The sequence below is a fragment of the Typopeltis vanoorti genome, chromosome 12 (assembly GCF_054136105.1).
Source record: "Typopeltis vanoorti isolate ZY-2024b chromosome 12, IOZ_Tvanoo_1.0, whole genome shotgun sequence".
NCBI classification, from domain to species: domain Eukaryota; kingdom Metazoa; phylum Arthropoda; class Arachnida; order Uropygi; family Thelyphonidae; genus Typopeltis; species Typopeltis vanoorti.
Genome location: NC_143560.1, coordinates 83,389,014 through 83,405,958, shown reverse-complemented (window position 1 = coordinate 83,405,958; position 16,945 = coordinate 83,389,014). Strand labels below are relative to the sequence as shown.

Below are 16,945 nucleotides of genomic sequence, written 5' to 3'. Positions count from 1 at the left end.
AAGGTCTCCATAAAGAAATTGGCCAAGGGTGGGGAGAGTTGTGGTGGCGGATTCCAAGCGCGGAATCCGCCACCTTCCACATCAAGTCGCCAACAGTGTAAGACTGGATGTAGCCTGTGTCCTTTCCAAAGCAAGACCACCAAAAACCAACATATCAAACAAGAAATATAAAGCTCTTCAGGAAATGAAGAATAATAAAGAATTAGTTATCACCAAAGCGGATAAGGGAAATGCAACTGTAGTACTTAACCAAAAATGACTACACAGGTAAGCTGAATGCTCTTCTATTAGATCGGGCCACTTACCTCCCTATCAATTACAATCCCACCAACTCTCAAATTAGAAAACTTCACAGGCTCCTTAAGAGAGTCACTTCTTGGCCTGTAGAAATTACCAACAGATTAAAGCCGTTTAACTCTATACCCCCTCGTATTTACGGACCTCCCAAAAATACACAAAGAAAATGTGCCATTACGTCGCATAGTGGATGGCATTGATTTCCCCACATACAAACTAGCTAAACATTTGGCCAAAGAGCTCACACACTATACTGGCAACACACCATCACACATAAAAAACTCAGCCCATTTCAAAGCCAGCATAGTAAACCTTACACTCCAACATACTGACATAATGGTCAGCTTTGATGTGTCCTCTTTATTTACAAATGTCCCACTCAAGGAAACTTTAGAGCTAATCCAAGCTAAATTTTCTCCCGATATCTCAGCCTTATTTCAGTTCACAATGAACTCAGGCTATTTCGTTTGGCAGGGAAAATTCTACAAACAAATTGAGGGGACAGCCATGGGTTCCCCACTCTCCCCACCCTTGGCCAATTTCTTTATGGAGACCTTTGAAGAAAAAGCCTTAGCCTCTGCCCCACAAAAACCAACTATATGGCTTCGCTACGTTGATGATGTGTTCGCTATTTGGCCACATGGTTCTGAAACACTTCTCTCCTTCTTAACACACTTAAACAACCAACACCCCAGAATCAATTTCACTCTGGAAAAAGAGGAAAACAACAGCCTCCCTTTCCTAGACACACTAGTCACCCGCCAGCCTAATGGATCCTTGGTTTTCTCAGTCTACAGAAAACCCACCCATACAGGCAGATACATTCACCAACAATCCCCTCCCCCTCACAACAATATGGAGTAGTGAAAACACTATACAACAGGGCTAAACTAATCTGTTCAAACGACTTGGCCCTAAACACTGAACTAAATCACATCCTCAACACTTTCTCAGCCAATGGCTACCCCCCAAAAAAATCCAAAAAATATTAGAACCTACAAACCACAGATCCCTTCCCCCCCCCCCCCCCCCACAACAAGGATTACTCTAAATCCATCACCATTCCCTACATCCGAGGCACCTCGGAAAAGATTACCAAAATCTTAAAAAAACATGACCTGACCTCCTGTTACAAACCTTACGGAAAATTGGCATCCCTTATCCGCTCCACTAAAGACCAACCACTTCCCCTAGACCTACCTGGTGTTTACCAGGTCCCTTGCAGTTGTAAACTGTCTTACTTTGGCCAAACAGGCAGGACAGTGAATATCAGAATTTCGGAACACAAGGACTACATCCGTTTTCACAAATACAGTCATTCTGGGCTTGCGGACCATGCTCTGGATACACGCCACAGAATACGGTGGAAGAAAGCTACAGTGATACACCGTAGCAAATACAAATTTGAAAGACTCTTTATGGAATCAGCCTCAGCCCTAAGAAATTCTCCAAACTTCAACAAATTTGGTTGTATGCGACTGCCCCAAATTTGGGAGGCCTACATCTGCAGACCTTCAGCCCAACGGCCAAGAACACCTACTTAGCCCGCTAGAGGGCACCATCAGAACTGTTAGGAGAACAATAGCTTCATCTCTTCATTCCCAGTTTCTGTGTTGTAGTGCCTATGTGCACGTAACTTTTTTGTAAGTTCCTTTAGAAAATGGCAATGTGACGTTTCCGAAATATCGGAAAATATTTATTAAAATTTAATTTAATTTATATCCTTAACTATGTTGTTCTATTCCTTAAGTGTTTTAATAATGCTTAAATTAAACAGTTTGGTCAGAGCAGTTGATAGGTCCCTGGCATATTCTTATAATATACAGGTTGATATCATTGGAATAAGTGAAACATGGTTGAATGAAGGTGATATACTAATGGGAATAGAAATGGATGATACAGTATTTTTTAGAAGGATAGAAGAGACAGGGGAGTACTGCTGATGATAGCAGGGGAATTAGGTCTGTATAAGGTAGACAAGAAAGAGGGAAATAGTGGCATTATGAGGCAGTGTGGTGTAAAAGTGAAGGTTGACAGGAAGCCATATTTAGTTGGATGTTACTATAGGCCAGAGTTTCTCAAACCGTGTTCCGCTAGAAGTTCTGGAATTTGTCATTTTAGTTTTCTAAGCATTTTTCATGAATAAATATTTTATAGTAAAAATATTCTGAGAAGAATAATATTCGTGAATATGTTGGAAAGCTCAGACCCAGAACACCTAATAACATCTGTGTATCGTTAATTTTCATACATCGAAACCTTTCAATATTTGGGAAAGGGAATGCCGCTGTTTATGATGGGTGATAAAAATTGCCTGCAAGCCAATTACAACAATTGGTGTCATATCCTCTGTTCTCAAAACTGAAGGAAATGACATCTGTGTAGCAAATGTCATTGACCAAGCAGCATATTTTTAAACATGGAAATATTCATGAGTTATCATTCATTTTCACACATTGAAATCTTTCAACAATCAGGAAAGAGAATACCGCCGTTTATGACTGATCGTAAAAATTGCCCAAGCCGATTACAACAATGCGCGGCGTGTTCTCAAAACTGAACGAAATAACATCTGCGTTGCAAATGTCAGTGACCAATCAGCAAGGAAGTATAAAGAAAATTTTTCCACTGAAATTGAAGATCAAGGTAGTCTGTATCCGGTTCTCAAATCTGTTACTACTGAATACTTTCTTCACAAGTTCATATTGCAGTGTGTAAGTGCTTGTTCTGAAACCAGAATGCCATGATTTTTTTAAAAGTAATAGGAATACAGAGTTAAAATCTAATATGAATAAGAGACAAGGCACTTTGTTTAATTTTGGTATTAAGAAATCTCTTATTGAAAGTGTTTGTGATGGAACAGATAGTGGGTCATCCACCTCACTTGCCTACAAAGATCTCCAGGATGTACAAAAGGAGGGGAAAACTACCAGCACACAGGAGAAAAAGTCTGCATTCACTCATAAGTACTTCTAATAATATTATAAATATATTTGGTGATCAGAATGGGATATGTCAGTGAAAATCAGCACAAATTAATTTAATGATATTTGCCTGAAGAAACTATGACATGCTACAAGATTTCAGTAGTCCAGTGATTGATAACTAATTTAAATGTAATTTATATTTGTTAACATGCCACACCGTATACATAAATGTACTAATACTCTTTATGATTATGCCATAATTAATTATTAATACTTATGTTAATGTATGAACTTTGAAAAATTTTGGAAAGGTATTTACAAGTGAATTTGTTGGGACCGGGCCCTTGGAAAGAAAAAAAAATTAGCTAATGCCTTTTTATTCCTGTATATAGGGAGTAGGCGAGTCGGCTTTTAAAAAAAGAATTCTTCTTACTCTTTTAACTAATTTTATAATTAATAACTGATTTATTTTGAACTGTTTAATTTTTGTTACTGAACATTTTATCAAATCATTCTTATTACAATTACTTTTACATTATTTGATACGGTTTAGTACTTTTCTTACAAGTATTGTTACAATTCATATTTACTTTTGTGTGTTGCAGTCTTTTTTTACTATTTTGCATTATTCATTTACTTTATATTATTCTGCATTTGTTATTTATAATCTTATTGTTTTTCATACTAAAGTTACCTTTACAACACAATTCTATTTGTTTTTATTATAGCTCTGACAAATATGGGAATTTGAATATTATTGAAAAAATACCCATGGATTCTTGTTTAAAGACAGGAACTTTAACACAAGGAAAAGCAAGTACTTCTGCTTGTGTTAAAGTTTATATCTTCTCCAATCATTTACTCATATGATTGGAGAAGATATGGAATTACAAACTGTGGTTTCTTCAAAAGCTAATATTAAAGAACAAGAGTCATCTAAGAACAGACCAAAACGGAAGTACCATGAAAGTTATTTAAATTATGGATTTACGTGTATTGGCAATACACATGCTCCTGATGCAATGTGTGTTTTATGTAATAAAATACTAGTAAACAGTTCTTTGGCTCCAGCTAAACTTCGTAGGCACTTCGAAATGAAACACTGATTACAAAGGAAAAGATATACTTTTTTTTAAGAAACGACATGACTCGCTATAAAAATCTAAACTTCAAATGGCTACAATTGCAACAACTGAAAATGCAACAGAGGCATCTTTTCGCGTGAGTTACCGCATTGCACTTCATGGTGAAGCTCATACAATTGGTGAGACGCTCATTAAGCCTTGTGTGAAAGACATTGTATCATGCATGTTAAACGAGCAGGTTGCTAAAAAGATAGATGCAGTACAATTATCAAATGATACTGTTTCACGCCGCATCAAAGATCTTTCTGCTGACAAAAAAGAGCTAATTCATTGACTTAGACTTTGCAGTGAATATTCATTGCAAATGGATGAATCTACAGATGTCTCAGGACTCGCTGTATTACTAGTGTTTGTTCGTTACATATTTGATAAAAGTATTGAAGAAGATTTACTCATGTGCGAATATCTACAAGAAAAAACCACAGAAGATATATTCAACTGTATTAATAATTATATTACAAAACAGGAAATCGGTTGGGAGAAGTGTATTGATATTTGTACAGATGGTGCTCAAGCAATGTTAGGAAAGATGAAGGGAGTTGTAACATGTATCCTGCAAGGAGTTACAGGAGCCACCAAAAGTCATTGTGTCTTGCATAGACAAGCACTAGTAACAAAAAGAATTCCTACATATTTAAAAACTATTTTTGGATGAAGCTGTAAAAATGATCAACTACGTAAAACTCGACCACTTCAATCCAAATTATTTAAAATTTTGTGCGATGAAATGGGTAGTGCACATAACACTCTTTTATTACATACAGAAGTGAGATGGCTATCCAGAGGAAAAGCATTATTGAGGCTTTTTGAGCTTCGTAGTGAGTTAATGGACTTCTTGATGTCACATAATTTAGGACAAAATTTTATTGAATTATTAAGAAATTCTTCATGGTTGATGAGTCTTGCATATCTGGAAGATATTTTTACAAAGTGCAATGAAATTAACTTATCATTACAAGGAAAGAATATTACAATTTTTAATACAAGAAATAAAATTGCATCTTTTGATAGGAAGTTGCAATTCTGGATTTCTACAGTTGAACAGAATAATTTTGATTATTTTCCCACCTTGCATGAATTTTTGAATGAAATAAATTCTAAAGTAAATGAAGAAGTATCTAACGTAATTTAAGAACACTTGAGAGGTACTCTGAAGGAGCACAATATGAATAATGGTAATAATCAGTTACACGAAGAGTATAAAGAACAAGCCAGGAGATTGATTCATTAAGGAAAACAAAAGTGGAGTATGAGCTAGAATTGGCAAATCAGGCAAAGAAAAACCCTAGAGAGTTTTTTAGATATGTGGCAAGCAGAAGGGAGAATGATTATGGTAAAACGATGTTAATAGATGAAATTGGTAGAATGGTAACTGCTGCAGAAGACATTGTTGAAGTATTCAGTAATCAATTTATGATGGCATTTCATCCTCATCAGGGTGGAATCATTAGGGACTTGAGTGTAGAGGACATAAGAGAGGATGGCTTAATTGTGATGAGCAGGAGGCATTTGAGGAAATAAATAACCCTGATGTCAAAAAGGCAGTAGGATTTGATGACATATCACATTGCATCTTAAGGGAATGTTCCAGGCAATTGGCAGTAACATTTGCATGCCTGTTTAATAAGAGTCTTGCAACAGCACAGGTTCCAATGGGGTGGAAAGAAAGTAAAATTGTTCCACTGCATAAAGGCATTGGCTTCAAATTATAGGCCAATCTGTATATATAGAGTTGTGTTGAAAATATTAGAGAGATTAGTGAGAGGTAGCTACAGGCCATGCGGTTAGAATGTCACTAGTGGTGTACTGCAGTGGTCAGTTTTGGGACCTTTGTTGTTCAATTTGTATATTAATAATATTGGGATTGGTTTAACCATCCTCATTCAATGCCTATACTGAAGCTCGAAACAGATGCAAGAAAATTATCAATACTTCTAAAACCGAATTTGAACGGGCAAAAAAACAGTGAGCTTGCAGCCTGTCCAAACAGCAGCCATGGTCGCTTGCCAAATCAATTGGCCATAACTTTTGCTCTACACTAGTCCCACCCCTCTATCATATCCAGATGGCTCAATTGCAACATCATCCATAGAAAAAGCTTACTTCCTGGCTTCACACTTTGCCTCCAATGCACACATAACTGACAATGGCAAATGCCCTCCAGTCATTCCGCCTGCCCAACATACAATGCCCCTGTGTCCTTTTGCCAAAAATATATCACAAACCTGTTGTCCAAATTAGACATAAAAAAGTCTCCTGGCCCTGACAGCATCCTCCAATTATCCTGAAGGCTGTGCGCCAGAAGTGACTCCTATCCTATGCCATCTGTACACACTCTTACTCCACTGGTATATATCCCAAAGTCTGGAAACTGGCCTATATTCAACACATTCCTAAAAAGGGTGACAAATCACTGCCATCTAACTACCACGCTATCTCACTCACTTCAGTCCTATCTAAAGTAATGGAGAAAACCATCAACTCTCAACTCCTAATCTACCTTGAAGGTACCCGGTTATTAAGCGACCACCAGTACAGATTCAGTCAAAGCTGTTCAACAGGAGATCTGCTCTCATACATCACTCATCACTGGACAAATGCCATGGAGAAATTCGGTGAATCCCAAGTAGTTGTAATTGATAACTCTATAGCCTTTGACCAAGTCTGACACAAAGACTTACTAAGCAAACTCCCATCATTTGGACTGCCTCAGGACTTCTGCAGATGGATTGCCAGCTTCCTGTCTGGATGCATACTGTGTGTGATGGTAGATGGCTCACTATCCTCTCACCATTTAACTAATGCTGGGGTCCCACAAGGTTCAATTCTCTCACCGACCCTCTTCTATATATCAATGACCTACTTCAGTTGACCTCTAATCCAATACACAGTTTTGTAGATGACAGCATATTACACTCCTCCATCTTATTTGACAAACTCTACTCTACACAACTCACTTCAACCCACAGAACATCAACCACCACTGCCCTTAATTCCAACCTCCAGGCCATCCACCAATGAGGCTCAGATAACCTCGTCAACTTCAACGCTAGTAAAACCCAGTTCTGTCTTATTTCTCACAAATGAGAACCATTTCCCCCCTATCATTGTTTTCAATAACATTCAAATTCCCAGACAAGATGAAATTTCTCTTCTCGGAATTACCCTGACATCAAGCCTCTCATGGCATAAACACATCACAACCATTGCATCCTCAGCTTCCAAAAAACTGAGTTTTCTCTTTTGCTCAAGATGCTACTTCACCTCTAAACAGCTGTTAACATTATACAAATCACAAATCCGCCCAGCTATCGAATACTGCTCTCACATCTGGAGTGGGGCTCCTAAAAGCTCCCTCAAAATGCTTGACTCAATATAGAGGAGAGCAATTAGACTAATAAATGATCCATCTCTCACCAACTCACTCCCCTCACTTTCACATAGATGCTTGATCTCTGCAATCTGTATATTCTATAAATATTTCCATGGGAAATGTTCAGCTGCAACAACATCAATAATTCCCCCACTCTGTACTAAGCCCATTGGAACACGTACAGCTGCTGCTCAACATCCTTTCACAGTAGACCTTGAAACCCACAGAACAAGTTTCTTTTCCTCCTCATTCATCCCTGCTACTGCTGTACTGTGGAACAGTCTTTCCCCTGATCTATTTCCCGAGGAATATAACCTACAGGCTTTTTAAATCAAATGTAAACAAGTTTCTCCTTTCCCAACCCCCAAGCCAATCTCTCATATATGGGCCCCAACATAAAAAAAAAAAAAAAAAAAAATAGTTATATGCAACTGTTTGCAGAAGATGCAAAATTGGCATCATTACATACATTGGCAACTGTAAAGAGTCAAACAGATATTATGGACTTACAGGACTTGAATAGATTGTGAATGGGTAGGTAAGCAGACACTGTTAGTTCAATGTTGCAAAGTATAAGATTTTGGAATTCGGTAAGCAATGTGGGATGTAAATTATACACTTGGTGGGGGAAACTTTAAGGGTGGTGGAAGAGATGAGAGATCTGTGAATGGTTAGTGTGAGTGGCCACATTGCACAAGTTGTGAAGATATCACATTAGATAATGGCAATGATGCAGAGGAGCCTGACATGCAGAAATAAAGAGGTTATGATGCCATTGTATAAGGCCTTGAAACTTTAAAGGAGATAGAGGAAATGAGAAATCTGGAAGTGATGGTGGACAAGGACCTGAAATTCAGGAGCCACAATGCACAAGTTTTGAAGATGTCGCATTGGATAACAACAATGATTCAGAGGACTCTGACAGAGTCCTCTGAAAGAGGTTATGATACCATTGTATAAGGCCTCGATCAAGCTTCATATGGATTATTAGGCACAGATTTGGTTGACAGGTTTTCATGGTGATGAGGATATATTAGAACAGGTCCGGAGAAGATTCACAAAGAAGGTCATGGAATGTAGAGTATGAGGACAGATTGTGAGAACTTAAATTGCGAAGCCTTGTGAATAGGAGGAAGAGAGGAGATATGATTGAGACATATGCTAGTCAGGGATTGTTATCAGGTTGACATTGAAAAGATTTTGCATAGAAAGGGAAAGGGCAGTAGAACAAGTACCTTCACTGGAAACTGTATAAGGAATGTGTGAGCAGAGGAGGAGTAGGTTCTTTGCATGGAGTGGTTGGTGAGTGAAATTCATTGCCTGAGTGTTTTTTGAATGTAGACACATTAAATCAGTTTAAGATATGGTTGGATGAGCATTTGTATGGAATAGTGCATACCTCCCATGATGTGTCTCTGACTCCATGAAGGTCAGCTGTTAATAATAATATGCCGTCTAATGCCATGGCTTTGTTCATATTGAGGTTCTGCAACATTTTAAGCATTTTCATTTCTTCCACCTCTATTCTCCTATCAGTCAGTGTTACATTTGGCATAGCAATGTCAACATGTAGATATACACCCATTGCAAAATGCTCACTCAGCATTTTAAGTATTTGATGTTTGGTTTTGTTACATCCCCAACATCAGAACGTTTTAGTCATCCTTCTGTAGTCATTCCTCCTTTTACTTGTTATGGTTTCTTTTGGCCTCATCAGCTAGCTTTCTCTGATAATTAGTTGTTGCCTTCCTTACTATACAGTCACTCTTCTTGCCTGTGCGTTATACTGCTCATGGGCATGCTGATCACTTTTTTTCTTTATAATCCCTCCACAATCTTTTCTTTGTATGCAACTTCTGCTTAATGAAGCTATTCATCCATCTAACTCCTACCTGATTTATCCTTCTGACTCTAGGTAAACATTCAGATACTGCTTTCTTCAAACAACAACACCATCCCCCTCCAAATTCTTATGCAATTGCTTTGCTGAAAGCTGTCTCCTCAGCTTGTCATAATCGATTACCTCCTTTGTAGTTCCACACTTAATAGAAAATTCTGCATGTCTGGCACTCTCCCATTTTGGACTGCATGATCACCTTCTTTAAGCAGAGGCAGTGTAGCTAGTTATCGACAGCCCTAATTATCACTTATGGTTAAGTGATAATTAGGGCTGTCGATCCCTTCAACTATCAGTCATAGTGGTGTGTTTGTTTGTTTTATGTATTTTCGGCAGGCCATAAATTCTGGAAGTGCTGGCATAATGCAGTATTAGTTTTTTAGTTGTTTCTTCTGGCCACATGGTCACAGATTTGATTAATTCTATTTTCTTTTTGATGGTTTGTAGAGTTGTAGTTCACCATTTGGTTCATGTTGTGGTCGGATACCAAATGGTTCATTTTTTCTAGGTATCTTGTCTGATCGAGGACAGCGGTAGCATTACCTTTATCTACCTTTGTAATTACGATGTCTTTGTTATTTTTTAAGGATTTAATGGGATTTTTATGCTTTGGTTAGGTTGAACTTAGTTGTTTATTAGAGTTTAATATGTATGATGTTTCACTTTTGTATTTTGTCTGCAAAATTGGAGGGGAGGGATCTTAGACGTCTTTCAATATGATAAATGAAATCTAATTTGTTAACTGACCTTGGTGCAGTGGTGTAATTTAGACCTTTCTCCAGAAGCAAGAGTTCTCGGCATTAAAGTTATAGCTGGATTTGTTGATCACCTGGCTGTGTTCCATTGGTTATTGGCTGTTCCGCTGTTCCTCTAGATATGTCCAAATTGTCTGTTGCTTTCTTGTTGTTTTAGTGCTTGAAACTTTGCTATTAATTTTTCGTTGTTCTTAAATAACATGTGCTTCGCCAAGTCATCTGTAATCCTCTCTAGAATATCCCAAATATCGGGATTTAAGTAGCTCAATAGCTCTGATTTTTTTTTGTAAAATACTGGCTTGAGTAACTTCTAAATGATTTATGGAGTCCATGGCCGTATATTCTTTTTTGTAGATAAAAATTATTTAACAAAATTAGAGCTATCCAGCCACATTCATCTCAATATTTGGGATATTCTAGACAGGATTACAGATGACTCGGTCAAGCACATGTCACTTAAGAATAAAAAAAAATTAATAGTGAAATTTGAAGCACTAAAAGAAGAAGAATGCAACAGACAATCCAGATGTCATATCCAGAGGAACGGCCAATTAAAAACCAACAATAAAAGGAACAGCCAATTACCTATGAATGAAATCAGGAGCCACCAATGGACCACAGCAACCAACGGAACAAGAAAGGTTAGTGGCAACAAAAAGATCCAGATGAAGGTACAGTCTAGGTGGAGTGATTCAGTAAGAAGTGCCTGAGAAGATTGAAATATAACTTATGACAGTAGTTTAAGTTTTAAAAGAGGTATACCGTGAGTAGACATATTGATACAAAATTAATAACGGAAAAAATTCATGTACAAAGATTATTTAATAGTATAATTTTCGCCTGTGTGTCACAGGTATCTTCAGTACATATTATGCTCAAATTAAACAATAACTGACAATTCCAAAAAGCGCCACCTAAGTAGCTGGTGTAAGATAACTAAAAAGGTCAATAAATTTCCTAACAAAAAAAAAAAAAAAAAAAAAATCAATACAATAAAAAGTTAGGAAAGATTAGCTGATTTGTAAAGTACTATCTCCCATAAAGGGATAGACGTAAGCTGCCGGATCTGTTTAAGTTAGGAGAATGAAGTAGAGTTTCACATGTTTCTTTATAAAAACATTCCATGAGGAACTGACTTTTGTGAAGAACTCTTGTCTTTCTCCAATGAACTCTATGTCTAGTGAAGATGGCATGTTCTGCAAGTCCAGACTTTTCAGGTTTAAAGTATTCAATATAAGATTGGTGTTCTTCTAGCCGAATAGAGGCAGATCTTCCCGTTTGTCCAAAATAAGATAATCCACAAGAGCACAGAATCTGGTAGACACCTGAATGATTAAGATGTGGAAGCTTGTCCTTAGGAGAATTGAGAAAGGTGGAGATTTTTCTAAACGGTCGAAAGGCAACAAAAATATTCAGTGGTTTTAAAACTTTTGCTATACGTTCACTGATGCCTTGTACATAAGGGATAGTAATGCGCGTTATTTCTTCTGTGTTTGAAGAGGAAGACATATTAAAACTACTCAAAGTTCTTTTAATGAAGCAATTCTTATAACCATTAGATAGAAAGGAAGAAGTTATATATTGTAGTTCTTTCTGTAAAAGATCGTCTGAAGAACAAAAGGAGTGGGCCCGATGAACCAGTATTTTAATAGTTCCTGCCTTTTAACTGGGATGGTGATGAGATTCAGTATGGAGATAATGGCTAGTATGAGTCTTCTTTCTATAGACTGAGAAATGTAGGTTACCATCTGGTTGGTGCAGAATTAGAAGATCTAAAAAGGCTAACTGCTTATTGAAGGAACAGCAATGGGCAATCCTCTTTCTCCTGCTATCTCCAATTTCTTTATGGAATATTTTGAACAACGTATCTTTGACAACATTTCTCCCACACCTACTCATTGGTTCAGATATGTCGATGACATTTTTGCTGTATGGAATGGCTCTTCGAATGAACTTCAAATTTCTTACTAAGTTAAACGCACTTCATCCTAGGATCAAGTTTACCCTAGAAGTAGAACCAAATAAGCAGTCTAGGTGGAGTGATTCAGTAAGCAGTGAGAAGATTGAAATATAACTTATGACAGTAGTTTAAGTTTTAAAAGAGGTTTACCTCTCTTAAAACTTAAAATCACGTGAAATTGCTGAGATTATAGGCATTTCAAAAGAACATGTAGGATATGCTTTGCATGAAGAATTGCAAATGAAAAAGCTTTGCTGCACTTTCTCACAGCAGATCAAAAACGCATTCTCATGAAAATTTCTGAACAGTGCTTGGAGCATTTTAACAAGAATAAAACTGATTTTTTGCGTCGATTTATTACTATGGATGACTTCACCATTACAGACCAGAATCCAAACAGCAGTCAAAACAGTGGACAGAAGCCGGTTGTTCAGCGCTAAAGAATACGAAATCGGAAAGGTCATGGCATCGGTGTTTTGGGATGCTAAAGGCATTTTGTTTATTAATTATCTTGGGAAGGGTAAAACAATAACCAGGGAATATTATTCCAATCTTTTAACCAGACTAGAAAAAAAAATTCGTGAGAAAAGATCCGGTTTGCAGAAGAAAAAAATCATCTTTCATCAGGACAATGCATCTGCCCATGAAGGTGTTTTAGCAATGGGAAAATTAAGGGATCTCCACTATGAATTGTTGGAACATCCACCCTATTCCCCAGATTTAACAAGAATAAACTGACTTCTATCTCTTCCCAAAACTAAAACTCTTCCTCGCTGGTCAGCATTTTTCTTCGATCAAGAGTTGATTGCAGCTGTAGATGGGTATTTTGCAGATCTTACTGAGAACTACAGGGACAGGATAATGGTGCTGGAACATTGCTGGAAATGTATTAGTCTTAAGGGAGATTATGTTGAAAAATAAAAATAATTTTGAAATTATAAATTCGTTTTTTCATTGTTAGGCCAAGAACTTTTCAGACCATCCTCGTACATAACTTGTATGTTCAGTAAGTAATAAAATGCAGATCAGTGTTGCAATTCTAAATATGCAGCGTGGCTAGATCTATTCTTAATGTCTCTGTAAATATACTTATTCGTCTTTAAGAATCTGTGCTTGAAATCTATATTTCAAAAAACTAAGGAGTCTTGATTTATTCTTAACATCTGTTTAAATATACATATTTTTAAAGTGTTTACACTTGAAATCTATATTTGATAATGCAGTGATTTTATTTAATTTTCCAGAACTTCTGGAACAGATAGGTGTTGAGCATGTTACTGCTGATCATCTTCTTGTAGAAATGGTACAAAAAGGAAGAGGTGAAAACAAATTTTAATTGCTGAACTAACTGTTTATATATATATTATAAATTCATGTAAAAAATCCACTCATTATTCAGTTACCAATTTGTTACCTACTAGAGTTGTATACTGCTCAAAAATTATTTTTTTTTATACTTTTATTTATTTCATTTAATTTTTTGTAACTGCTTTTAATTTATTTGTTATCGCGAGGCAACATTAGCGGCAGTGTGTAAGAATAGCTCTGGATTCAGATAAATTATTCTTGTATAATTAATTGTCTATGAGTGATTGTTTGAGTAAGAGCTGCTATAAAGGTTGTGCGTTACTAGGATTATTAGTGTGTGGGATATTTTCTTAAACTTAATTACAAATTCGTTGTTATTAGACCTTAGAGTAGTAACCGGCAGAGGAAAGGTCGCAGCTGCAGCTTTGTCAGTGCTTGACTTTAACTTAGCACAGCACACCTCTTACATACAAATGTGAGCTGTGCTGCATGTATTCTTTTGATTACATAGATGATTTGTGGACATTTAGGGCTGATGGAAGGAGGGTATGTGCAAAGTCTGAGCTGAACGAGGATTTGATGAGTGCTAATATGAATTTGGTGACAGAGAGTGCTAGTAGCAAGAATGTTGTGGGAAGAATGAGTGCTCATTTGAAAGAGAAGCATGGTGTGAAAGAAAGGCAAAAAATTGTGAAAAAATCATTGAAAAAGAAAATGAGTGATTTGAGAACCGTAATGGATGGTAAAAAGAACGAAAGTGAGGTGAATGTGGTGGAAGGCAATGAAATTGAGGGAATGAAAGAAACCGGAAATAGCACGACCAAAGTTTCTAAAGTTGGAAAAATCGAAAGAATGAATGAATCTGGAAATAGTGTGATGCAAGGTTTGAAAGTGGGAAAACTGGGAAGAACGAATAAAGCGAAAGTTGGATTCATGGACCGAAATTCAAAAGGATGAATGAGAGTGAAAGTGTGAAGCAGGAGTCGAGAGTTCAAAAATTAGAAAGATTGAACGATAGAGAGAATGTGATGCAAGATTTGCAAGTTGAATTGGGTTGGATGAGGCAAGAGATGAAATGGATGCAGAGTGAACTTAAGAAAATTTGGGTGAAAACGATTAAAACAAATCAAGTAGGTACAAAAGAGTTAACAAAAGATGAGCGAGTGGCATTGTATGGTGACTCCATTATTAAAGGTGTGCTGGATGAGAAGATGCACAAGGTATGTTGTCCAGGTGGTAAAATGAGTAGAGTGATTGAGGCATATGAGGAGGAGCGAGCAAAGGAGTTGATGGTTTTAATAGATACGAATGACTTGACAGTGGATAAAGAGCATGTCAGAATGGATATCAGGAGGCTGCTTAGACGGATAAAGGAGAATAGTGTGATAGGAAGGGTAGTAAGCGTGTTGCCTAGGTATGACTGTGGTGAGATTAGACAGAGCAGAGAGCAAGGATTATGAATGATATGTTGGCTGAAATGTGTGAGGAGAGGGGAGTACAGTTTGTTAATATATGGAATGAGTTTGAAGGAGGAAGTGAACTGTATGGGAGCGATGGACTGCATTTGAGTGGTTATGGTGTGAGTCGCTTGGAGAGACTGCTGCTGGAAGGTAGTACAGAGAATGAATCAGATCAAGTGAGGAGTGATGTGGAAGAGCAGGAGAGATTGAAGAGGTGGTTATGAATGAGGAAGTGACTGGCACGAGTATGGAAAATGAGAGAATGGGTGTACAAGATGAACAGGGAAACTGGGAGGCTTAGGGTGGACAGGGGGTACACAGCATGAGAAAGTTGGATGCTTCAAGAGGATGTGAGAGCATGTGTAGACAGGAAAGGAATTTGATGAATGGAGTCAAGAGGAAAAAGTTGGAATTTAAGAGGGTTCTAAAATGAATAAGCAGAAAGGGAAATGGCCCCAGTCATTTTCCTTTCTGAGCATGGAGAGATCACATCTAATGAGTGGTATCAGTGGAACTAGCTGTAGATCCAGGAATGAGCTGTTGTGTTTGTATACAAATGCTAGAAGTGTGAGAAACAAGGCAGATGAAATGGTTGCACTAATTGAGTCTGTTCACCCAAAAATTGTTGGAATAAGTGAGACATGGTTAGATGAGGACAACATCCTGACAGTAATAGAGACGGAAGGGTATGATGTGTTTCGTGAGGATAGAAGGCATAAAAAGAGAGGGGAAGTGCTATTGATGATAGAAAAAGAGTTATGTCCATACAAAGTAGAGATGCAAGATGGAAATAGTGCCAGTGGTTTTGAGGCAGTATGGTGTGAGATAGAGGTGAATGGAATGAAATAGTTGGTTGGATGTTGTTATAGACCAGGTAATGTGGATGGTGGTGACTGTGAAATGTATGATCGAATTAGCCAAGCAAATAAGAATTATTTGCTTGGCTATTGCCATCGCCCATAATAAGAATCATTATGGGCGATGGCAATATAGATTGGAATGATGAGATAGCAACTGGAAGTAAAGAAAATGAGTTTCTTGAGTTTTTGAGGGATAACTACCTCAGACAGTATGTAACAGAGGGCACACGAGGAATGAGTAGGCTTACCATACGTCCCGGTTTGAAAGTATGATTCCGGCATCCCGGCCAGTTTGTCATTTTCTCCCAGTTATTTTCTAAAAATTTAGAAGTGCAGAATATGCATGCAGTACAAAAAGCACAGCCTCAGAAAATGACAATTAGGAAACACGAATACTCCACTTTGACTCTGGCCTGTATGCTGCATCGCAAATCATTGTTGAGCATGTGCAATCTTAGTTGAGTTTAGATTACGAGTCGGTGTTTCTTTTCGGTGTGTTGTTTGTGATTTTTTTTTACTTCATTAAATTAATTTAACCCCAAAATGCTAAAAAGAAACTGTGTGTTTACGGATGAATTAAAAAAGGATAATCCGTTTTTGAAAAAAGTTTGTGGTCATATTGACAAAGTGAAATGTGAACAGTGCTCATCAGAATTTTCTGTGGCTCATGGTGGACGTTCGGACATAAAAAAATCACTTGACATGTGCGAAACATAAGGCTAGTCTAGAAGCAGCAGGAACTTCCTCAATGATATTGTCCTATTTTAAAGGTGCCGATCCAAGTGACAAGGAATTTTTAATAGCTGCTAAAGAAGCAACTTTTGCATTTCATGTTGCTATTCACAATCTCAGCTTTAAGTCTGCCGATTGTTCATTTAAATTGATATCAAAGCTTTTTGAAACAAAGTTTAGACTGGGTAGAACAAAATGTGAAGCTGTCATTGTTAATGTGATTGAGGCATT

The 16,945-nt window shown here is 37.3% G+C and overlaps 1 protein-coding gene across 1 annotated transcript in view; it reads left to right on the top strand.

Annotated features, from left to right (window-relative positions):
- The first annotated feature begins 8,339 nt into the window (after positions 1 to 8,339).
- Positions 8,340 to 16,945, top strand: part of LOC150100945 (enoyl-CoA delta isomerase 2-like) — a 181,891-nt gene continuing 173,285 nt past the window's right edge. Inside the window, exons 1-2 of the mRNA XM_090401940.1 lie at positions 8,340 to 8,412; positions 13,599 to 13,673. Coding sequence (XP_090258066.1) covers positions 8,340 to 8,412; positions 13,599 to 13,673 — 148 coding nt within the window. The remainder of the gene's footprint in view (positions 8,413 to 13,598; positions 13,674 to 16,945) is intronic.